General features: G+C 34.4%; 5 protein-coding genes across 12 annotated transcripts; 1 reads left to right on the top strand and 4 right to left on the bottom strand.

The window, feature by feature from the left end:
• Positions 1–5,371: 5,371 nt before the first annotated feature.
• LOC102621120 (calmodulin-like protein 3) lies at positions 5,372–6,726 on the top strand. Its single transcript, XM_006478639.3, has one exon. The coding sequence runs from the start codon at positions 5,584–5,586 to the stop codon at positions 6,193–6,195; it is 612 nt and encodes a 203-aa protein (XP_006478702.2). The 5' UTR covers positions 5,372–5,583; the 3' UTR covers positions 6,196–6,726.
• Positions 6,727–6,760: 34 nt separating this feature from the next.
• Positions 6,761–9,865, bottom strand: LOC102621393 (protein FAR1-RELATED SEQUENCE 5). 2 transcript variants are annotated; one of them, XR_003065604.2, is made up of 4 exons: positions 9,597–9,865; positions 8,560–9,136; positions 7,456–7,891; positions 6,761–7,338 (listed from the first exon to the last, which is right to left on the bottom strand). XR_003065604.2 is itself a non-coding variant. In XM_006478640.4 (3 exons), exons 2-3 carry the CDS (start codon positions 9,124–9,126, stop codon positions 7,706–7,708), a joined length of 753 nt encoding a protein of 250 aa, XP_006478703.2. In that variant the 5' UTR covers positions 9,127–9,136; positions 9,597–9,865; the 3' UTR covers positions 6,761–7,705. The 2 variants fall into 2 exon arrangements, 1 of the variants encoding a protein (XP_006478703.2); XM_006478640.4 differs by having other exon boundaries at positions 6,761–7,891.
• A 281-nt stretch (positions 9,866–10,146) lies between these two features.
• On the bottom strand, positions 10,147–14,455 carry LOC102621678 (protein FAR1-RELATED SEQUENCE 5-like). 6 transcript variants are annotated; one of them, XM_006478643.4, is made up of 4 exons: positions 14,300–14,455; positions 13,228–13,774; positions 10,756–10,960; positions 10,147–10,511 (listed from the first exon to the last, which is right to left on the bottom strand). In XM_006478643.4, exons 2-3 carry the CDS (start codon positions 13,765–13,767, stop codon positions 10,757–10,759), a joined length of 744 nt encoding a protein of 247 aa, XP_006478706.2. In that variant the 5' UTR covers positions 13,768–13,774; positions 14,300–14,455; the 3' UTR covers positions 10,147–10,511; position 10,756. The 6 variants fall into 6 exon arrangements, with proteins under 6 accessions (XP_006478706.2, XP_052294477.1, XP_006478708.2 ...); XM_052438517.1 differs by having other exon boundaries at positions 10,147–10,493; XM_006478645.4 differs by having other exon boundaries at positions 10,147–10,478.
• A 788-nt stretch (positions 14,456–15,243) lies between these two features.
• Positions 15,244–18,515, bottom strand: LOC102622967 (protein FAR1-RELATED SEQUENCE 5). Its single transcript, XM_006478647.4, has 3 exons — positions 18,351–18,515; positions 17,355–17,803; positions 15,244–15,703 (listed from the first exon to the last, which is right to left on the bottom strand). Coding segments are annotated over exons 1-3 (645 nt in total). The 5' UTR covers positions 18,352–18,515; the 3' UTR covers positions 15,244–15,508.
• An 827-nt stretch (positions 18,516–19,342) lies between these two features.
• LOC102623256 (uncharacterized) lies at positions 19,343–21,662 on the bottom strand. Of its 2 annotated transcripts, none has more exons than XM_006478648.4 (6): positions 21,294–21,662; positions 20,599–20,722; positions 20,359–20,497; positions 20,130–20,258; positions 19,969–20,056; positions 19,343–19,711 (listed from the first exon to the last, which is right to left on the bottom strand). In XM_006478648.4, exons 2-6 carry the CDS (start codon positions 20,688–20,690, stop codon positions 19,542–19,544), a joined length of 618 nt encoding a protein of 205 aa, XP_006478711.2. In that variant the 5' UTR covers positions 20,691–20,722; positions 21,294–21,662; the 3' UTR covers positions 19,343–19,541. The 2 variants fall into 2 exon arrangements, with proteins under 2 accessions (XP_006478711.2, XP_006478712.2); XM_006478649.4 differs by having other exon boundaries at positions 20,599–20,759; positions 21,294–21,651.
• Positions 21,663–24,497: the final 2,835 nt, after the last annotated feature.

The raw sequence follows: 24,497 nt of genomic DNA, 5'->3' as shown, positions 1-24,497 counted from the left end.
TTCCATTTAAAAAGAAAATTTAATTATTTAACAATGAAAAATACTTTGCGCTCTTTTCTCGGTTGAATTGAATGACTTCTTCCCATTTCACCTGGGCTCCAAACGTGGCCCTGACTTGTCATTTCCTGATGATTTTATTTCATTCTTCTGCTTCTGGCATTCGGGAATAGCTAGCTTTGTACTAATAAACTAGTCATTTCCCCTTAGCCTATTATTATTCTAAAATACTAATAAACTAGGGTTCCAATAAAAAAAATCGCTTATTTACTAATTAATACAATATTGATTCTTACTTACGCTAAGGTTTCGAGATCAAACTATATATGAAACATGTTACCAGAGCCTCTCCAAATTTTCAAACCAATTCCTTGTAATACACACACACACACACACACACAAGAAAAGAAAAGACAAAGGCTGATTTTATTATAAGAGAAAGAGAATAGAAGATTCCACCCAAGCACTCTTATTACAACTCAAGACTCCAAACTCAATGATCCAACGCACTAGTAGGGAGTCCCTTTTATAGGTATAAAATAAATCTCTTTTTACTATTTACATCATTACATCTTATTCCAAAAGAATCTACTTTATAATTCATCACTATTTTACATTACATTACATTGTATATTCTTATATCTAAGGAATTTACTTTACAGCACAATATATGTGACACCACACACTTATCACTTATTTATTGGTAATTATTCACCATTGCTTCTGCTGGTAGGGTCCACTATACTTCCACTTAGCTAATGATGCTTCCCTCAGTAGACCATGCGCGGTGTAGATGCTTTTCTTCCCGTCGAGCTTACCTATTAGCAAGATACCACAAAAGTTTGAATTTATTTGTAATTGAATCAATCATCAACCAAAACATAAAAACTATTAGAATATTTAACAAGTTTTGAGTAAAGTAACCATTTCACCCTTAAATTTAAGGGTTTTTTTTTTTTTACTTTACATCATAATTAATAAAATAAAATTAAAAGAATCAAAACCCAGCAAGCTTTTTGTTCAAATCCTTCATCACTGATATCCTCCATCTCAAAATTCTTCAACCATCTACTGAAGACCAGCCATTGAGGAGTCTTGTGGTGGTTGCAACTCTCGATGAGTTTGGCCGAAGCTGCAGTGGCAGTAATGGTTGTGAGACTGCTAATTAGTTTTGATTGGGATTGATGAAATCAAATTTAAGGATTGGATTGATTAAAAGTTCACGAGTTAGGATTTAGGATAATTTGTAGATTAAATTTGATTATGTAAATTTATGAACATAAGTTGCGAAGACAAATTAAATTAATTTTTTAATAAATGAAGAAAATAGATTTTTAAGTCTATTTAATTGAATATTGGTATACTGGGCTAGTGGCTATTGATAATTGCAGGGGCGGATTCAAATTGCGGCCTGAGGGGACTCAAGTGATGAAAAAAAATCATTTAAGTTTAGTTAAGTTTTCATTCAGGTCCCCAATAAACTACACTCCGGCCCCCAATATATTTACACTTTCCTCACATCCGAAATTTTGAAATACAAATTTAAAGAATTGGGCTTTGCAAACTTGAATATAGCCCATAAATATTAACATTAATTTAACTTTTAATGGTCCACAAACTCAATAAAATTTGTAAAGATATATCAAAGTCTGATAAATCTTTTAAATTTATATAATTATTATTGTTTAAAATTGATTTCATAGTATTATTGAATAAACCCTAAACCAAAGAATATGCTGTCTACACACCTGCTTTATTGGAAAAATATATATAGATTTTTATATGTTATCATATCAAAAAACAATTTGGGCGAAAAAAGGAAAAGCAAATGAAAACAAATCATCTGTGTGCTGCTTAACCAATGTGCTTGTCTTATCATCTTTAGGTTTGCAGCGTGTGCGAGGACATGATTGAAGGGTGGCTATTACTATTAGGGAGATCCAAATGTAAGACATTAATTTATTTTCTAATTGAAAATTAAAAAAGAGAATCGATTGAAGACAGATATGTTTCCTAAATACATGAATACATGGAAACTTGTAATTTAAATGGCTAGCAAAAAGCATATCTTGTCTCTTCCCTGTGGAATATTTTAGTCAAATTCATAAATTATCGATAATAATTATATTTCTAACAATCAAATTATTCTTGATGAACTAAGAACTTTATCCGCAAAAATAAATAAATAAATAATCTACACATAAGTTGGAGAACTGACAGATTCTAATACTTTGTCTTTTTTTTTTCTTAATTTTATTGATAATCAACATAATCTAATCCAACTAGAACTAATTAACATAATATTTATCATTACCTAAACTTTCGAGGTCAAACAATGAAATACAAAAGGCGGCTCTCATATTTCAAAGGAATTCACTGTAGGAACAATTTAGACTTGATTTTATTTAGTAATGTTAATGAAAAAGTGGAGAATTTTTGGATGATTTGTTTTTGCAAGTGATGGTAAGCATGCCTTATTTATAAGATTGAGGGTGTTGACCTTGCAACAACAATCTATGCGAAGGCAGCATAACTACTAGTGATTTGTGGACTTTGTGTCGTTACATCTTCAATAATTGTTTATGCTTTAATCACAAAAGTATTATGAGCTACCTAGTTAGGCCAAACAATGAGTTGTACGCGTTAAACGTTAATGTCGGTTAATTGATGCATTTAAACACATGATTTCTCTTCTTCTTTTCTTTTTTTCCCACTCTTCAGTATAAAAAACACATCTTTAAAAAAAAAGTTAAAAAATAAAACTCACAACGCACAAGCACACATCTCTAATTAGCCTTGACCCGAATAAAATTCAATCTCTTAAAGATGAATTTACATTTTGGTGATCTTTTCTATACTAATTTTTTTACAATCTTCAGTCATATGTATATTTTTACATTATACGGTCGAGATTTAATTATTTATATATTCTTATATAATAACTACCACTTATACCTTTTAAAAATCAGCAAAAACATTAGATGAGCATTGGTCCTTAATCAAGCTATACTTGAAAAAGAGTGATGATACAGCCACAAACTCTTGTACAAACTTATCTTATACAAACTGATGTGTCATTAATTCATTGGTTGAATGAAAATATAAAATAATAGAAATAAATCATGTGGATCAAGAGATATTTAATTCAACCAATGAATTAACGTCACATCAGTTTGTACAAAATAAGTTTGTACAAGAGTTCGTGGCTATATCATTACTCCTTGAAAAAATACTGTACATTTCTTTTCTTTGCCAACGTATCTCTAAAAGGGAAGTTCCATGATCAAGGGCTTTAACGCAATTTCTCCCATAGTCCAATTTTAGGCAGATTTGGGTTTACAGTTGGCCTCATTAATCTAGTGGAGTGTAAGCTGGAGACAATTTGATTACTGAAGTCCAATGAAACCAACTGTACTCAACTGCTTTGCTTCTGAAATGTCCCAACTCAGGTGTTTGGTGCGAACCTCAACTAGATTTCTTCTCTGGTACTCTACTGTATTAGTGGAGGTCATGATGGATAATCATTTGAATTTTTCACATTCCAATACTGTAATCCGAAATGTTTGAAAGGATAAATGTATAATATAATGATCATATTATGGTAGGAAATTGCTCAATATAATCAAAAGATTTTTTTTAAGGATAACTGCATACTGCCCCTTGTCTTTCTCATGATTTTAAATCTATGGTGCTAATGAGAGTGAATAAAAGTTTCATTTTCAAACTTATAAATTTAAGTGTTGATGTCTTAACCGGAATTCAGTACAATAATTGTTGAGCAAATATTACCATTAAATTGAATTATTTTCTTAATTCAAAATACTTAATTACACAATTCGTATTTTGATTCTTATTCTATGAAAATAAGAACTTCCTTCTCACCATTGAATCATTTGATGGTCATTTTCTATTTTCCAAATTAAAAGTTTTTAAGTGTTGATGTCTTAATCGAGAATTCAATACAATAATTGTTGACTGGATGTTAACATTAAATGGAATCATTTTCTTAATGCAAAACTACTTTAATTACATAGTTCATATTTTCTTTATCATTGCTCTAGGAAAATGAGATTTTTCCCACCATTGAATCATTGATGGTCATTTTCAAGAGTTCAGTTATGTTGCAATTGTGGTATGTTACTACAATTATTTTCAGCTATTAAATTCAACTAATGTAATTATATAACTGTGGATCCAACAGTTAAAAATAACTGTAGCATTATAACACAGTTGCAACATAATTTTGCCACATTTTCAAGGCCGTCCGGGACTTCACCAAAAAAAATTCCAAGAAGAAATTGACGCAACAAGATACCGACAGCACCACCATTTTATCAAACACCCGCCACGTGTCGGAACTCCACCAATCACGCGGAAGTAGCCGTTAAGAACAATCCAACGGTCGTCATCAGCCGGCCTGATCTTTTGGCGCGTTGCAGTCCCCAACGTCTCTCTTGTTTCAGATCCGTTATCAACGGTCCATTTATTTTAAATGAAAAAGAAGAAAAGTTCAAATAAAGTAAAGTTGTAACTTGAATAAAATTTTTTTTAAAAAAAAAAGACCAAACACGCACCAAACAACAACAATAATAACAACGCGTCTTTGAAAAAATAAATGATAACAATTATAATAATAAAAGGTCCTACTAGTAGTCTAGTACTACAACTATCGTTACAATAATCCCCAATTAAAAAAAAAAAAAGAGGTCGTCTATATACTTATTAATTGTACATCATCGAATATTTTTTTTTTTGATTCATTTTAATTTGAAATATTGATATGCCATTATGTTCATCGAGTGAGGTTATCTGTAATTCATAAAATACAAACTTATACATCATTGTAAAAAAAAAAAAAATTCAACCGTAAATTACTGTATATTATGTAGAAATCTACATACAAAGATATATTACGCAGTAATTATTTTATGAGGTAGAGATTAAAATCTATTGAGCTGATATATATAAAAAAAAAAATTGAATTTCAAATGTCACTCACGTAGGCGTAATGAAATTTAATTATTAGTTATGTTAACCCAAAAATTAAAAAAAAATGATGAAAGTCAAACTAATCACATGTTAACAATCAATACTTGTTGGTACGTATTAGCTATAGCCTAGCTTAATAATTACACACTTGCTGGATTCTTTTGCACGCATATAACTACTGACTAATACATTGATTGACAAGTACACGTGGACATACCTGAAATACCTAACCCTCTCTCTCTCTCTCCTCTTATTATAAATGTTAATTAATCAAATTAACTCACAGTCTGTAATACGCGTAAAATTGATAGACCGGGTCCCCCCACAATTGCCAGCTCTAAAAGGCAATCCACAAACGGAAACAATGATCAATCGAAGTGTTGTTCTTTTTTTTTTTTTTGAATTTTGCTGTGATTGTGATAATTTTTACAAATTACAAATCTCAAGTCCCATGAAATCTTTTTCGTAACGGTTCCATTGTCTATATTAAGCCATACGCTACACACTGTCACCCCCCCACAATTTTCTGAACCATCAATAGCGTCCTCCCCCGCAGCGCCCCTAATTTAAGCGTTCATCATATATTTTGTTCCTCAAATGCGCTCCATTTTGTTGAGAATTTTCCTTCTTTACACTTTCATCCTTCATTTGCTCCCAAAGAAGCTCCGTCGCTTCCTCCCCCGTTCCTGGTTCCCCGCCCCCGCTCTGGGCCCCAGCCTGTCGTCACAGTCCAACACGAACCCGACGCGATCGACAATGGACCAGGCAGAGCTGGACCGGGTTTTCCAAATGTTCGACCACAACGGAGACGGGCGGATATCGAAGAAGGAGCTGAACGACTCGTTGGAGAACCTGGGAATATACATTCCGGACGTGGAGCTGACCCAGATGATCGAGCGGATCGACGTCAACGGAGACGGCTGCGTCGACATCGACGAGTTCGGGGCGCTGTACAAGTCCATCATGGAAGAGAAAGACGAGGAGGAAGACATGAAGGAAGCGTTCAACGTGTTCGACCAGAACGGCGACGGGTTCATCACGTTTGACGAGTTGAAATCCGTGTTGGGGTCCCTGGGGCTCAAGCAAGGCCGGACCGTAGAGGATTGCAAGCGGATGATCATGAAGGTCGACGTGGACGGTGACGGCATGGTTGATTACAAGGAGTTCAAGCAGATGATGAAAGGCGGTGGGTTCAGTGCTTTGACTTGATTCAATTTAGAGAAAGGATTTTGTCTTTTTTTTATTCCATCATAATCAATGAAATCAATTTGTTGTTGTAAATATAAAATTTCCGAAACTTACAATCATACGATTTGGGTGACGGTGATGATGATGATGATAATGATGATTGATGATCATTCCGACGCCGTAACGCCAATGGCTTTCGCCGCATGTCAAGGGAGACGTCGTGTCGTGTCGTGTCGTGTCAGTCGGGTAATATTTACAACTATCTATTAAAATCATGTCATGTATACTACGATATACATATTTTTGAAACAAAATCATTTATAGAAGTTGAATGTATATGCGACGAAGTTTTATTAGACAAGTGGACTAGGGAGACATGCAATGCTTGGGTTGCGAACACGTGTCGGATGTCCGTGGTGATGATGATGTTGGTCTTCTGGGTAATGGCGTGCAGGGGGAAACAATTTACACTTGCAAGAAAAGCGATTTTAATTTTTATATTCTTCATTCATGTAATTTAAGAATTAAGATTATTTGGTTTTATTGTTTTTAGTATTCTTTGCTTTTGTTTTCCACATTGTCATCGTTTCTCTTTTTTTTTTCCTGAGGTTACTGGTGATGTAAATTGATATGGACTACATAAACTACGGGTTTTCATCGAGACGTCACTCTCCTTATGGAGAACGACGGCCCATGTGGCGACCTCTCGCTGGAGTTCCTTTCCCATTTGCAATGGGTAGCAGAATTTCCAAAGACAGAAAAAAAAAAAATGGCAATGTTGTGAGAATTTCGGAAGCATAATTAATAAACCCAGAACTGCAAATCAAATTGTTTACTCATATCTTTAAATACTAAGAGTTATCGGCCTAATGAATTTTTATCACATGTATCTAAACGCTACAAATTGTGGTAGTATCACTTGGATACTATTAACATGAACACACTGAATTTGATGGCATTAAATGGAACTTCAAGAAGGAGTCTACAAGCGATGCGGTTAATAAGGGAAAATGTCTTCAAACAACAAAAACCAACCTTAAGGTTGCAGGCAGTCTTATTGATCAACACCAGCAGCAACATAAATATCCAAGATTTAGGGACTTTAAGTTGACTCAAGTCTGCTAAAGATCAACGGGCAATCTCTGCTTGTATGGATCACCTTTGCTGCAGTTCGCTAACAGAATTAATTGCCTTGGTGTGTAAGAAAAACTTAAAATCAATGGATTAGAGAACCACAAACATTTCCAAAGCTTCCACAAACATTTTTGGAAATGAAATCACCTTTGCCAGTAACATGTGCTGAACTCTACTGGAGGAGAAACCCTAGAGACAACCCCAACATGCATTTTTTCAACTGTGGGGTATCTTAAGCTGCATTTGCAGTCAACTCGTCCCAATGGCTACTGATAAATTCAGCCTTACAGCACACCTGACATGGTGGTCTGATGTTCTAATTTGGTTGTCAGGAAATTAGGATTGAATAACCCATCTGCTACAAAAACTTATACTCCTACTTCCACGTTCTGAGAAACTACAACTCATCAAGTTCAATTTCTCTCAAGCTGTTAACAATGTCTTCAACTCTTATAGACATGATCTCAGCATGCTCTTCTAGATCTTTGAGAATCAACCGTAGTTGTTGTTGAATTGCTGCAGATCGCTCTCTTTCACGCTGAAGTTCATTGTAGAGATCCCGTATTTTCTTGTCCTTTTCTTCCTGCATTTTCATGAAAACAAACATTTTTAAATTCAAATGATAATAAAACTGAGTAAATAGAACTTTCATTAACAATTCCTACAATAAAGACTTTCAAGATATGCATGAATCTCTTTCTCAGCCAATTGCCATGTGGTATGTAAATTTTGTCATAAGACCTATGTTAGAAGTGCTATGTTAATGGCAGAAGCATGCATTGAAAAGGTAGAGGTACATGCTTTGTAGTAGGGATTTCTTACCACAAATTGAGTAAGCACACTTACTGTATTCAGACTGTTTAGGAATGTGGAACCCATATGACCATTAACCACTTTCCAGCCAATAAGAAAGGGTATTGCTTAAAAATCAATCAAACTTTGTATGCAATCCATATAAATCTAAAGCTAGGTCATCTCAAGATCCAAAGACAGAATGAGCTCTGTTAGCAATGGTCTAAACTTCTCCAGAGGATCTTCTAATAAGTTTATGATTAATAATGATGTTCAATTCAAATTTTGCACTCAGACACCTTAACAGTTCCATTAAATAATAAAAGTTAGCTTTAAAAAAAAAAATTAAAAAAATAAGATAGTACTAAAAGATAAGAGGTGTAACACCTAGATATTTATAAACAAACAATGCAAATTGATCCATATTACCATTTTATCAAGAAGTAACCCCAGACTTACCTCACTGAGTATATTGACAATTGGAAGCTCCCCAGGGAATTTACAATGAGTCAGCAATTTGTGGTTGTGCTCTCGGACAAATTTGGTAACAGCCCATTTACCTCCATCCCTTGCTGCCAGCCTTATCATCGCTTTGCAGCCTTCTCTGGTAACTGGTCTTGGAGGAAGAACCCTGTCTTTTCTAAGCGCATGCTTCGCAGCACGAAAACCTTCCCTAGAACAAACAAAGTCCCGGCCAATAATAGCCATATTCTTTAGTGAGTGACGGATTCGGTTTGTTCGTATGGTGAAACCTGTACGCTTGGCGTATTCGTAATAGAAATCCCTCGCATCTTCTAGTGATGGAAAAGTCATTCCCATGCATGGTTCTAAACTTTCTGAGCTGTCAGCCGTGAATCCTTCCATCGAAGGGATCACCACATTCAATTCATCATTTATAACATCGTGCGAATTGTAATTCTGCAACAGCCCATCTTCTGTGGTATCATGTTCATCAAAGCTTTCCAATGTATCGTTATCCGAACAGCCTTCACCATCTATAAATTCATGTCCAGCAGAACAGGCCATTATGATGTTCCTACAGATAGAACGACATCCAAAAATTATTGCCAGTTCCTCTAATCATTGTACATTTTGTGGTCATAGAATCTAACATTTCCATCATGCATCTGTATAAGTGCTAAATATTGATAATCCAATAATATCCAAATTTAATAAACACACACTCCCTAATTTATCCCACATTGCAGTTACATTCACACTGATGCAACAATTCCCAAACAACGACATGAAATATTTTGCAGGGTTTTGTTTTGAACATAATTCCAAAAATGCACTTGGTATTAACTTAACATCATCTTTTCATTTCCTTTACAAAATTCACAAGAAACCTAGTTCACCGATAGTGAAAAGATAAATAAATAATAAATAAATTCGACCCCCCCACCAAAAGAAATATTAAAAAAAAAAACTGAAGCAGAAGCTGAAATTAAAGATATGAAGTGAATAAAAGCAGCTGCAGCTGCAGCTTAGCTGACCTGATTTTGAGCTTCTGAAATTTGAACTGTTTTATGTTACAGTCTGGGCTCGTCACTCGTGCGTAGTGAGTACGGAGAAGGAGCTGACTGAAGGGAGATCCGTGTCAGATCACAGATCTACGAGTTGAGTTTTTGTTCTAGATCGAAGGGCTGGTATGTAGCCACGTGACCGAACAGACCAACGACCGCGATGCAGGATGACGATAATGTGGGGACGTTCAGTTTACTACTGTTCTAGCTCTCTTTGCTTTCTGGGGGACTTGAATTGGGGGTGTCTTGCGGGAACTAATAATAATAACGATAATAATATTGTTTATTTATGGTATTAATAATATTGTTTAGTATTAGTCGGTTTCACATTCTCATAAATAATTTATATTGGACTCATTTGACAACATATTAGTCACTGTCACGTCTAATAAATTGTGAATCAGATTATGTCATTAACCACAGCAGCTTCCACATTCATTGGAAGCGTTAAATATTTGAACAAAGTTGTAATTTAAAAATAACCATAGATTAAATTCAAATGCATTGGTTCAGATTAAATTAACTTTTATAGATGCCAAATGGAAGAGACAGAGACGCAACACGCATTACATTTTGAAATTTCATAATCAACCATTTCTCATCTTATAAATAAAGATTTTATCATTCATCCAAACGTTTGACAATACATATAACCATTATGGCAAGCTTGCAGAGCCACTCCTTGGTGATAGCTGCTTCCTTCTTACTTAGCTGTGAGGCCATGTTGTCTTTGGTGCTTGCATCTGGTAATTGTCGAAGGTCTTGTACTGTCTCAAGTTCCACAAGTAGAAGCTCAACAATGCAGGAAATGGATATATCCCGGTATCAATGCCCAGACGACATTGCACTTCACTGGTGAAGGAGGATCTGATCAACACATGTTACCTAATTGAAATTTCAGGATCTAAATCTAATCATAACAAGTTTTTCACAGTGATCACATGCGTCTAGCCAGAGTTTTTGAAAATTCCATACTCCTTTCGATGTTTATCTAATTGGATTGGACAATTTTTATCGAAGTCGCATTCGCTAAATCACCTTCAAAGCCAATGTTGGTAGATGAGGTTATTCAAATATATAAAGCATCTGGCATTTTATACTAAACAAAGATGATCCAAGAAAAACTCACTCTAGTCAGGGTACGAACTTTCTCGCTCTTCAGATTCCAGTTCTTGCATATTATTAGTCACTACTTGAACTTTCAAAGACATCCGCTGAGTGTGTTCCTCAATAAATTTCAAGACCATGCATAGTTGTTCTTGATAAGCTGCAGATTTCTTTTTTTCATGATGTAGCTCCGTGGATAGTTCTCGAATTTTAAGATCCTTCACATCCTGCATGCAATCGTTAAAATAGAAGCGTTATAAGAATGTTGAAGTAAGAAAATGTAAGCCCATGTCGCCTTGTTGGCTCATAGCCAAATGTGGGCATAACTCGCAAGGTTTGTTCTCAAAACATGATTACTTCCAACTATTTTTGGGGAAATGGGCGAAATCTTAGACAAAAGGCCCATAGTGAGAGAACTATTCTGGTCATCCAACCAGGTCTCTATGCATCCAAAATGGTGAGGCGGGGAATTTCTATCGATCAAAATGTATATGAAAAGTTGTACAAAGTAGAGTGTACAATCTTAAACCCCAAAGCAACCCAGCACTTGAATAAGACAAGAACATGATAATAAAGTCCCAAAAAAACAGCTTTCCGCTTGGATAATAATACATAGTTAAGAAATTTTCCAAATATTAGATTGAATGGTGAAAGAGAATAAAATAAAATAAGGATTATTCTTCAACTACCCCCCAAACTATTGTAAACCTCAACTTACCCCCATTTTTTTTAAGATAAAAAAATTTTCTGCCCCCATTTTTCCCTTATCTTTTGAACAAAAATCAGGGCAACTTGAGGTTTCCAATAGTTTGGAGTATTTTGAAGATTGTCATTTTACAAGAGAGGTGGTTAGAAATTTAACCATAAAATAAACAAAAATATGACATGTTTTAGGGTGAAACTAGGCACAGCTACTCCACCCTCCATTTCCGTAGCAAGCTCCTAGAGGTGCTTGTGCACTTGAAATTGCAATAATTGCACTTTTCAAATGTGACATTGTGATTTTCTGACCAAATACAAAAACAAAAAAGCAGCTGAAACACCACAATGATGCAAAGCGGACAACCAGAATCTCTTCTTATCAAACCTCATATATTCTACACTGATAGCAAAAGATGTTCATAGACATTGAATAACTCCAGTCACACAAATTCCTAATTGACCTTATAATACGGCTTACCCAAGTCAATCTTGTGATTCATGAAACTCTTTCCTTGTACCTCAATTCAAAACATTCACTCGCATTATCAAACATCAATTATACAGCTGTAACAGCTTTGCACCAGTTTATAGAGGTAAAAAGATGTCTATTTATTCATGTTAAACTGCTTGGTAAGTGTCGGCAAAGAGTAAAATAGGCCACAGAACTTGCATATGAAGAAACTAAACTAAACTGGCTTAAAGCAATTCAAGAAAACAATGGCTTAATTTATGGTTAATTCAAGTACTAGCTGTTCTTCGATGCCATTGCTACAGCTAATGCTGCATTTAAGTACAAGTTATTTTGGAGCAACCTGCTTGGATATAAAGTACAAAACATATAACTTGCACCCATAACTCTTAATAAAACCAACCAACCCATTACAATAATGGAAGAGGGACCCATCTATTAATGAACTTAATCTTGTCAAGAGATTTAGCGTGCTTTATTGTTCAAATTTTCTGTTCCATATTCACTTATTCCAACCATAAAACACAAACATGTCAATTTATTATTCTCAAGACTTCGATTCTAAAATAAACTCAGCTCAATGCAAATAACTTTTTTCTTCACCATTTGGGGTTTAGCTATATCAAAACTCCTGTCATAATTTACTTGCCATATCAGTGCATTTTCTTCTTGTTCCTACATGCTAGTGGAAAGTTCCTGAATCATGTTATTCCTTAGGATAATTTCTGGTTAAATCATCAAATTACGTATGCCCACCCCCTCTCCTAAATTGTGCTAAGACCAGGTTCTATACATATGACTCTTGATCACTCAATTGTGCTAATAAAAGGTTCTATACATATCACTCTTGATCACTCATGGCTCATCACTGGTATATTTTTTGGGCTCCTGCACCCAAAGTTCTGACAGCTTCTAGTCATACATGATTTTTAGTAGACACCAATCTCTCTGAAGCTGTAAACACAAAGATGGAAATGGTTTCTGTAATCAAGCTGAAAATGTATGTCCTTCAAACCTCAAATCCTAGCTAAATTAGCTAAGTAACTTTCAGGTCCTCCTCTTGCTCTTTTTGTTGCTTGCCAATAAAAGTCTCCCAAATATACATTTTAAAAAGGTTTCCATCTATGGCACTGATGCATGACGGTCATTGAATCTATAACTCAACTTTAGTTCTTTAAGTTCCATTAAACCACATGTGGTTCTTCGGTCATGTCAATTGAACAAGCATATCCTTTTTCTCATATTTCCAAATTCTAAAGAAACCATTAAGATAATAAGCACTCAAATAGCATCATGTCATAAAAACACAATCTCCTACCATACCTCAGAGAATGCAATTCTATGAGATCGTCGAGGCGGTATTTTACTTGGATTCAGCTCGTGATTGTGTTCTTTTACAAAACCATAGATAACCCACTTCCCTCCATCCTTTGCAGCTATTCTCAGCATGGCATTGCACCCCTCCCTGGTGGCAGGCCGTGGCAGGAGAACTCTGCTACCTCTATTTGTGCACTTTCCTGTACGAAATCCCTCTTTAGAGCAAACATATTCTCGACCAATTATTGAATTATCTTTTAGAGACCGACGTGTACGATTATTTCGTATCGTAAACCCCACACGCCTTCCATACATCTCGTAAAATTCCCTTGCATCCTCTGCTGAGTCAAACTCCATACCAATATATGGCTCTGTAGATTCAGAAGTTAATGGAAACATCCCATCAGATGGTTGGGTGAAATTATCACTTCCATTAAAATGATCCGATAATTCATCATCTCCTGTTTCATGACCATCAAAAGTTTCAGCTAACCATTGTCTATAATTTCTGCCCAAATCAAATTGTTCACCAGAGGTGCTTCCCATCACAACCCTATCACAACATTAAAAAATATCAAGACATAAACTTAGACATGATCACACAACAAAACTGCAGGCATACAGTAGATGACAAAAATTCAAATTTGTGATTACCCTTAAGATATAATTATTAATCATTAATCAACAATCACCATTGGCAATGTTTGTTAGATTATGTCAAATTTATGTACATGACTTTAATATGGAAGCTCTTTTAATTACTACACATAACTGGATTACCTAACGATGAAGTATCAAATTTTACAAGTTTTATTTTTCTCAGAATTCACTTAAGCGAGCTTAATTTATGAAATTCAACACCACAAACATTTCAATGAACAGAAAAAGAAAACAACCCAGAAAGCAAAATCATACAGAAAAAACAAAACAGATTAATTGAACTAAATTATATGCTCGTGCCAGAATGCACCTGAAGCTGAAATGTGCTGTCTAAAACAACAGCAGAAAAGGATAAAAATGAAAATTTAAAACCCAGAAAAACGCTGGATCTTTTTCAGATATTTGAGCAGAGCTTTACCTATTTTATTGTATGTTACTGGAATTGTTTCTGAATTCTTGTGTGTTTTCTAAACTGTTTCTGCACTTCGCATCGGGGACACAAGAGCCAAAGGCCCAGAAATGAAAGTGACGTAGCGGCGCTGTTACTGATTTGCCATAAAACCAAAAAAATAAAACAATAATAAAAAAGGCCTTTTGGATTTTTTTCGTTTAAGTCCCTGATTTGTAATGATTTATAAAATAACGTCATAATTCGTCATTTTTATCAAATTAGCCGCTCGTCGGCTAGTGGTATGGACGGTATGGTAACCTGGTTTGACTCTTTGATTTTTGACGTAGGCAAACCCAAATGCTAAAAGGAGTAATTTCATTAATTTTAGAGATCTATTTAATAAAATTGGTTAAATTTATTATTTTTGTTCTTATTTAACATGTACAAAACATAAATGATAAAATTTCAATTTTCAAGTTTTATAGTTCAAATATTTCTATACTTTAAATCTTACACTCGACGACAAACCTCACCCATTAACTGCGTGTTGTCGAATTGTGATGGTAAAAATCAATATTAAAATGGTAATTCCCATAATAAAACGTGTTTAAAACTCTTGGATTTAGATTATCAAAGAAAATAATTTCAAGGTATACGTTCAGAAAAATGGCTGAAATACTTACGAACCTGATTTTTAACTGATCTAATTTCTATTACATATCTAGTTACTGAACTTTATCAAACTTATCTTCATGTAACGTAAGATAAAATCCTGGTATCTGAATGATAAAAAAATTTAGCAGCTTTATTTTGCTGGTCCCGAGTTCGATTCCAATAATTGAAAATGAATATCTGAATGCGAAAATTTCTTTAGAAAAATAAATTTCATCGATCCACCATCATGCACTGATGTCAAGTCATTGGGAACCTTTAGAAACATGGATAAGTAACCGTCCTCAATGATCAGAATATAAGCATCAATCATTGTCCAAAATGTATTAGGATAGTAAAATCATATGATTTTAGTTAATACAGCCGTCAAATTCAATGCACAGCTAATATTTATAATCCCTCCTCAAATATAATAATAGAATGTAGATACTTTGTAAATTGTTACAGCTCAGCTAAAATTAACAAAAGGCTTTTGTCACACTACTATACACAATACTCTTCTAGAAATTGAAAATGGTTAACAATTCTAGGCATAAAATCAGTTACAGGAATGCCACAGCTTACCTAGGGTTCCTTTTGTTTTCCAGATTCGACCTTTTGGATATCCTTAACTGCCTCTTCAACTGTTTTCGACAGACACTTAGCGTGTTCCTCGATATACGACATAACTATTTGCAGCTGTTCTTGGCATGCTTCCAACTTTTGATTTGCACGATGCAACTCCATAGATAGCTCTCGAATTTTTCTATCTTTCTCGTCCTAAGACATCAAAATACAGATGATTTAGTTGTGAAGATCCAAATGTACAGAGTGTTCTAAAGTTTTTTTGGTTAGGCATTGGAATATAGATAGAAGCCAAAAATATGATAACGCTACACATCGAATCCACATGAAATGCTACTTATTCATTGATTTTGATTATTAACCTGTAATGGGCATTTCAAAATTGCAGGGTTCAGCACAAGATCTAATCATCAAACATTTGCTTTTGTCACACCAGGAGCTGCATGGTGTTAAGAAATGCATGTCCATAAATCATCCTAATCAGAAAATGCATCAGAACAAGTCTCGCATTGGAGTTAAATATCACAGAGGCTATACCATTTTCCTAACATCTACAGGGAAAGTTTCACCAAAACAACCAATTGCTTCACATAGCAGAAGCTGGCTGAAGATTCTTCAGGATTTAAAGAACTCAAAATTTAGTATACAATATGTATCAGTACAACGGTACCATACAGTAAGGCAGTCCTTGGTACAACATATGTGTAAATTTTCAATTTCAGATATTCATCTAAACTAAAAGAGCCAGCTATAATTACCCCGGTAATAAAGTAACTAATAAATGAATACTTATTTTCCCTTCACCCAAAGTCTGACAATTCAAATATGGCATGATTTTGCTAATGTTGAGAAATGTCCATTAGTACATTACCTGGTTCACTTTAAGAACAGTCTTAAAAGGCTATTCACAAGGTTAAAAAATTTCACTAGCTATCTGGGTCTGTGGCAGTTGAGGATTTTGCAAACACTGAAAAGGTATAAATATCTTACAATTTCTCTATAATTGAGAAGAAGTAACTAATTACATTTTGAAATTCACAGTCATAACCCTAAACAACTTCATATGTTGTATAAGGTTTTAATGTAGCCAGGCCTGGGACCGCATTCCACCCAGAAGGTACAGATGAGAAGCTCCCTGATTCTATTTACCCATGTGAAGATAGGACTACTTCCCATCAAGTACACTAAGCAAATTACAATTCACCCAGACCCGGTTGAGAAATTACTGAAAGTAACATTAATAACTTAGATTGCATCAATCCCCTTCAATTAAGAGAAACTCCTTCAAAGTTTACTAGATTGATTGGAAGATAAATTTTCTTTAACAGCCCAGTCAAGCTCAAGTTTTATTCTCCACCTATGGTCATAATTGATCCACTGGATCACCATCAACCTTTCAAATACTTTTAAATTAATATAACAAGTCAACATAGTCATCAAAATTGCAATTCATATGGATAAAATAAACAGCATCTAATAAAATACTCCAAGGGTAAAAAGGAAGGTCTCTTGCAGTTTCCAAAATGGAATGGTGTTCTCACATACTCTTAAGTGCTTTTGTGAACTGCCTCTAAATTGACTAAGGCTAGATGGTAGTTTTCCCTGTCTTCAAGAACAACCTATGGGTTTAAGAGACCCTCAATATATTAAAAGGAGGATCACCACTTAAAACTTTTGGAAATTTTTGGCTTTCCATTCTTTCCACATTTTTTCACAAAAGGGATGTCCTATGGCATAAAAAGTAACCATCGATCTCAATTTCTTGATGTGCAAAATTCATGAGTGTAGCAGAGAGATTGGTAGTTTAATAAAATTAACAGGTTTAATGAACATGAAGAGTACTTACTGGAGATGGCCCATCCTTTCCAGAACTTAATAGTAGGTGATTATGCTCCTTCTCAAATTTCGTCACAACCCACCTCCCTGGCTTCTCTCTCTTCACCAATATCATTGCCCTGCAACCTTCCCGTATGCTCTCTCGCTTTCGAATCTGAACCCGTCCGGACTTCCGACGGTTAGCATTAAATCCCTCTTTATTACATGCAAGATGGCGAGAGATGATCGATCCATCACGCTCTGACTTACGCGATGAAATAATTCGTGTCGAAAATCCTGCGCGTCTGGCATACTCATCATAGAATATTTTGGCAGCATCTTCCGACTCAAACACCATACCCTCATATGGTTCGCGTCTAGTGTCAATTTCACAAACATCAGATTCACCTCCTGTAGGACTTTCTGTTATCACAGTTTTCTCTTCAGCAGGCGTTTCTTCTGCAGGGGCTTCCAAATCCACTGAAAAGCAATAATATGAGCTAAAAACAACATATAACAACTTGAAAAAAAGCTTCACACCTGAAAAAAAGCTTCCAATGTCATCAAATCGCAATCCTATCCTAATAGGATCAATAATATGCCTAAGCTAAATAGCTACTGCTATCCGAATTCTCTTTGACACAGTGCCCTTGCTAGTAAATTACAGAAATTCATGAAAACTTTTTACATTGATCAAGGCATGGCCTATATGGAAGTATGAGTACTTAAAATAGTGAATTATTATCATTATTGTTCTAAGCCCTAAAAAATTGATAGCATAAAACTAAATCCCGATCCTACATAAAATAAATAAACAGATTCCGTAGATCCAAACAAAAAAAGGAACTACTAAGCTCAACTAAACAGAAAATAAACAAAAAAAAAATCATTTTTTTAAATTTTCTCTTATTTTCCCTAATCCTTCGGGGAACCAAACAGTTTGTCGATTTTTGCGACGGTAAAAATAACAAAAATATACATTCAATAATTGAAAAAAAAACAACAATTGAATAGTAAAGGGACTTACTTGTTGCTTTCTTTTACGTGAAAAGAAAAAAAAATTATTTGTGAAATTAATCTTCGTGGGTCGCCTCTGATGCTGTTACCCGTGGTGGTTAGTCGCAGGCTCGCAGCCGTTCAAGAAGAAACAAGCAACGGAAAGGAATTTTTCCAAAAAAAAAAAAAACAGCAAAAGGCTGTGATACATTAACAGATGGGTCCCACTTTTCAGCTATTGTACAAAACTTCAAGGTCGATATGAGCCGTTAGATTCCTTTGTTTTTTTTTTTTAAAAATTTGGTCATTTTATTAGTGTAAATCTATGAAAAGAATGACTAATTAAGAGTTGTACATTACGTTTAATGGTCTCTGTACATTATATAGTTTTAATTCAGAATTTTATAAAATGTGGAAATATCCAAAAAAAAATACATAAACGATACAGTTTAAGCGCTTTAAATTTTAAATTTTTAAAATTTCACGATTTTAAAATTTTACCAGATATTTTCCACACACTTTATGATCTCGGACCAAAAAATTATTTTATATATATATAAATATATTGTGGAATAATAATCATTAAGCACAAAGTAGAACAAGTTTTAAAGGTGAAGAGTATAGTATTTAGAATCCATTTTTTTTTTCAACATGTGAGATTCTTTTATGTATAAAAATACTTTTATAAATTTGAGCCGCGTTTTGTCATTTGTGGCTAAAGTTTTCTTAACCCAAATAACCCACACAATTTGAGTTGCGGATTCTTTTACCCATCGAAATAGGGCAACATATTTTACTTTTAAACATTTGAAAGAAAATTAAACTTCTATAGGACTATCTAAACAGCTTTTAAGTATAACAAACTTGAGTTCGCGGCTGTAGATACAAGAGGTGTTAATAGATAACATCAATTTATTGTTACATAATTAAATATTATACTTAAATTTTGATTTCCCAACAAAAAGAAAAATCATAAATTTCTGAAAAAGGAAAAATGCGATTAAAGAATCAGAAATGGAGATCTTCAAATAACTTCTGAACATTTCCATTTCAAATTCCCAAATATCAAGAATCAGGTCCTAAGAAATTGTAAAATGGTTAAAAGACATTTGATTCTATTGAATTGAAACAACCAAAGAATTTTTGTACAGTAGAAACCAAGTCAAAAAAGCACCATAGCCTCAACAACATCAGCAGCAAAGTTTAACTTCTAAATTAAATATCAAGATTCCTTTGAAACATTCCGTAGATCCGAGGGTAAGCCCCCATTCTTCGGCAGCAAATAAGATGGAAGAAAATAAGGGGTGATCAACGCCAATCCCAAACATAACAACACAAAGACAACAACCCACCAAGCTTTGTACGGGATGCCCAACAATAGTTCATCACAAGCTGTTAAGGACCAACAAGATTGATCAGTTACAAGTAATATGCTGCTGAAAGAATCCCATAATGAACATTACATATAGAAGAAAAGAACTCAGACAGGCGGAAATGATTGAGAAAATACAGAACCTGTACATTTCACAAATAATTAGGTAGCCACAAACTGCCTCCACTGTGGAACCTTGAAACCAATATTTTCAAGTGCAAGAGTAATGGAATTTATATGAATTGATGATCTGAAAGATTATATGAACCCAAATTACCAATATTAAAGATGAACTCTCTCTCCTCTACGTTCGGCATTGCAACAACTCCCTCAGGCTCCACAGTAACTAAAACATGCATTCCACCCTGTGCAGATCACCAAACTTGAACTCAACAAATACGAAACATTATATATAAAAGTTTAGGGATATTTTCGAACCTGATCATTAAGAACATCAAGATTCTCAGTCTTGAAAATCAACTTTTCAGTATTGAGTAACCTTCTGTTCTTGTTCAGCCCTATGTCTAAATTGCCTTTCTTCAATTGTAACGTAAAGCTAGCAGGTACCTGTAATTCACACCCCACAAAACAAAAAGGCGAGTAAATAAGCATTCAGCTAGAGAATGCTGCAACAAGCAACAACGCAAACACATAGAAAATTACATACAGAAGCTGGATATGAGATCTTCACTTCGTACCAATTGAAAGATTTCAGCCCTTGGAGCTGGTACAATCGAGAACCCATATGTAATGGTAAAGTTTCCTTCCATAGCTCCTCCCCTACCTTGAGAACCTTTCCTTCAAACCTATAAAAACAGAAAGAAAGTAATCTAATCAACCATCCAGTTAAAGCACCAGCTACTCAAGACGATGACATTCTGCAATTTTTATTTACTGAGTTACTGACATGTCTCCTTGACTCAAAGTTAGGCTGCTGCTGAAAAAAACCAGTATATACAGCAGAATCAGCAACTTTTGAGCTCGCAAATGAATCATCATAGACCAGAGGAACGCCCGTTACTCAGCCACTTCTGAATCCAATGAACAACAATAATGAACTTCAAAAACCTGATTCAATTCTCAAATGGGTAGCATGCTAATATGTCAACATTAATGAACTAGGCAACCATCTGCATCTCTCAAATTAATGAAAGAAACTTAGCTCAAATAGATATGTAAATAACAGCTAAAACTAGTTAACTTCATATAAATGAAAATCACTGGCTCTAGAAAGATGTTTTGTCACACTAATGTCTAAAACCTGAATTAAAAAATATATATATTAATCAATAATGGGAAACTGCAGATAATTAAAAACCTAAACCCTAATTACTAAAAGAGTTAACCAATTCAAGTCATTTTACAGGTTTTTAAGATAAAATTTTGATTCTTCTTGCCGCCCATTTCCAATATAGAGCCTAGGGTTTAATGGTAACCCCTGTGCATAGAATGAAATGGGAGCTTTTTTTTTTTTTCAATGAAAAAAAAATAAAAATAGCAGAAACTGCAGATGGACAACAAAGATCATGCGGTATCCAAAATAACAAGTATTTCATGACAATTCAATTTTTTTAACCAAAAAAAAAAGAAATTTTTGCTTACCTTTATTATAAATAGAGCGAGACACTGCGGATTGTGATGATTGAATTGAGAGAGGTGACTTAACTGCTAACTCGCTGTTTTCAGTACTTAAATGAGGATGATGAAGAAGGTGGTGATGTTTTTACTGTGAGGGCGCCCTCACCACGTTATCACGGACTCTCAAATATACATATATATTTTTTTAATAATAATAGCAACAATTTTACCCCATTGCCCTCCTTTGATTAAAACTGCGTCCTTTTCACATGAGTTGAAGGCCATGGCTGGAAGATGAGAGAATTCATACTTCATAATCATATCTTCTTGGGAGGTTTAGTAGTGAAAAGAATTATGGCCCCTCTAATCAATAACAAATCATGAAAGAGAAAAAGGAATTGCCCAAAACGTTAAATATTGATTTAAGAGCAAAGGGACTCTTTTAAAAATGGATATTCAAAATATTTTCGATTGAGATATACGTGTATTTAGATGGGAATATACATCATTGTTAGGGATAGTAAAAATCTCCATGGGGACGGGTACCCTCGGAGATTTTTCCTATTCAGTGAGGGTATGGGGATAATTTTATACTCAATTTTTTATTCGGGGAGGGGTCGGGAAAAATTTTTTACCTAATTTTTTATTCGGGGAGGGGACGGGGATGAGGTGGAATCCCCATCCCCTACCCATTTCCCCATTTGAATTTTTAATTTTATTTTTATTTTTAAAATTACTAATTAATAAATAAATAACAAAATTATAAATATTGTTAAAAATAATAAATATCAAAATATTTATATTATTAAATGCTAATAGGTATCCTACATTAGATCGAATTGTTAGAGATATTTTGGCAATTCCAATTACAACAGTTGCTTCTGAATTAGCTTTTACCACCGGTGGTAGAGTTGTGAACCCACACCATAACAAACTTCATCCAAGCACATTGGAGGCCTTAATGTGCTGTCAAAGTTAGTTACGAGCTTACAATAGCAGTATGAGTTTATTTTACATTGTAATTATATTATACAGTTATTAATATTTGCACTTATAAGTTACTTTACTTATATCATTTTCATTGTTTTAGGTTTGAAATCTGAGGCTATCTCTCAATTTGCCACATTTCTCGAGGAAGAACAGGACGAGCAGGACGAGCAGGACGAGTAGGACGAGCAGGACGAGCAGGAGGTAAATAGTTTTATTAAAAATATTAATTAAGTATCTACATTTATTTTATTTATTTTATTACCGATATAAAAATAATTTTTTTTCTTTTTATTGTAGGATTATGAAGATTGAGTCATTGACAAAGATAATTATTTTAATAATTTATATTTTGAATGTGACTTTGTAATGGATCAATATTAATGTAAAATATATTTTGAACTTTATTTTTATCTGAATTTTTTATTTTAATATGATTAATTTAAAATCGAAAATAAAAAAATGTATTAGACTATTAGTTATTTGGGGACCGGGGACCTTCGGGGACCCCCTGTTATTATTCGGGACGGGATGAGGATTCTCTCAAGCAATTCTGACGGGGACGGGGAGGGGACGGGGACATACGCAAAACATCGGGGATGGGTATGGGGAGATTGGTCCCCTCCCCTCCCCTCCCAATTAGGGATGGCAAAAATCCCCACGGGGACGGGTACCCTCGGGGATTTTCCCCATTCGGGGAGGGTACGGGGATAATTTTATACCCAATTTTTTATTCGAGGAGGGGACGGGGAAAATTTTTTACCCAATTTTTTATTCAGGGAGGGGACGGGGATGAGGTGGAATCCCCATCCCCTACCCATTTCCCCATTTTAATTTTTAATTTTAATTTTATTTTTAAAATTACTAATAAATAAATAACAAAATTATAAATATTGTTAAAAATAATAAATATCAAAATATTTATATTATTAAATGCTAATAGGTATCCTACATTAGCTCGAATTGCTAGAGATATTTTGGCAATTCCAATTACAACAGTTGCTTCTGAATCAGCTTTTAGCACCGGTGGTAGAGTTGTGAGCCCACACCGTAACAAACTTCATCCAAGCACATTGGAGGCCTTAATGTGCTGTCAAAGTTGGTTACGAGCTTACAATAACAGTATGAGTTTATTTTACATTGTGATTATATTATACAGTTATTAAGATTTGCACTTATAAGTTACTTTACTTATATCATTTTCATTGTTTTATAATTATTTTAATAATTTATATTTTGAATGTGACTTTGCAATGGATCAATATTAATGTAAGATATATTTTGAATTTTATTTTTATCTGAATTTTTTATTTTAATATGATTAATTTAAAATCAAAAATAAAAATAATGTATTAGACTATTAGTTATTCGTGGACCGGGGACCCTCGAGGATCCCCTGTTATTATTCGGGGAGGGGATGGGGATTCTCTCAAGTAATTCTGACGGAGACGGGGACATATGCAAAATATCGGAGATGAGTATGGGGAGATTGGTCCCCTCCCCTCCCCTCCCTATTGCCATCCCTACTCCCAATTGCCATCCCTAATCATTGTACATCATCTTGATGGACATTAGTATAATAATAACACTCTTGTTTATATCAAATTAGACGAAATTCATTAATAGAATTCTGAAAGAAATTTAGATATTTATTTCTAGAACAAGGAGAGTCTAATTATCTATTGAGATTAAATCTTAGGATAGCTGATGCTGATTAGAGGTTAGCTCCATAACATCAGGACAAGCCAGAGGGAGCACATTGGAGAATGGCCGTAGTTCCCGTGTTAATCATCATAACGCAGCTTTCATGTTTGAAGTTCCGCATATTACCCATTTGGTGTTTGATGTTCAAGTAACACGTTTTGCATTTACGTCTCAAATTACTTGATTACCGTTCTTAATTTTCATGTCTACGAATTTTTTGTCTTATACATTTATACCACTATCATGTAACATAATACTTTAAATCAAAGCAGTTTATCAAATTCCTTCCTTTCTCTGCACTCTTGAAATAAACTCTCATAAAGCCAAAACACCAACCTTATGCTGAAACTTGAACATGCATTTTGGATCAACATGGCGTTGAAACTCTATTTCTTCTACAACCAGAAACATGCCCTTAGGTCAGAAGACGCTATCAGAACACATCCGTAACAGAGTCTATGAAAAGGAAGTAGTTAACGATGGAATTTCGCAAAAACTAATTTAAGGGAACAACAAAGAGAGAAGAACCACATATGC

The sequence above is a fragment of the Citrus sinensis genome, chromosome 3 (genome assembly GCF_022201045.2).
Source record: "Citrus sinensis cultivar Valencia sweet orange chromosome 3, DVS_A1.0, whole genome shotgun sequence".
Classification (NCBI taxonomy): domain Eukaryota; kingdom Viridiplantae; phylum Streptophyta; class Magnoliopsida; order Sapindales; family Rutaceae; genus Citrus; species Citrus sinensis.
Note: the sequence above shows the minus strand (reverse complement) of the source record. Positions and strands in the feature narration are given on the sequence as shown.

Excerpts from the sequence above, each read along its gene's own strand:
- LOC102622967 (XM_006478647.4), bottom strand. Across the intron at positions 15,704-17,354 it reads GAAAGGATGGGCCATCTCCA|GACGAGAAAGATAGAAAAAT; the intron begins GTAAGTACTCTT and ends TTGATGTCTTAG.
- LOC102621678 (XM_006478643.4), bottom strand. The coding sequence starts at position 13,767 with ATGGGAAGCACCTCTGGTGAACAATTTGATTTGGGCAGAAATTATAGA. Across the intron at positions 10,961-13,227 it reads ATAGAATTGCATTCTCTGAG|GATGTGAAGGATCTTAAAAT; the intron begins GTATGGTAGGAG and ends GATTGCATGCAG.
- LOC102621120 (XM_006478639.3), top strand. The coding sequence starts at position 5,584 with ATGCGCTCCATTTTGTTGAGAATTTTCCTTCTTTACACTTTCATCCTT.
- LOC102621393 (XM_006478640.4), bottom strand. The coding sequence starts at position 9,126 with ATGGCCTGTTCTGCTGGACATGAATTTATAGATGGTGAAGGCTGTTCG. Across the intron at positions 7,892-8,559 it reads TTGTCAATATACTCAGTGAG|GAAGAAAAGGACAAGAAAAT; the intron begins GTAAGTCTGGGG and ends ATGAAAATGCAG.
- LOC102623256 (XM_006478648.4), bottom strand. The coding sequence starts at position 20,690 with ATGATGATTCATTTGCGAGCTCAAAAGTTGCTGATTCTGCTGTATATA. Across the intron at positions 20,498-20,598 it reads ACTTTGAGTCAAGGAGACAT|GTTTGAAGGAAAGGTTCTCA; the intron begins GTCAGTAACTCA and ends CTGTTTTTATAG. Across the intron at positions 20,057-20,129 it reads TTGATGTTCTTAATGATCAG|GGTGGAATGCATGTTTTAGT; the intron begins GTTCGAAAATAT and ends TGATCTGCACAG.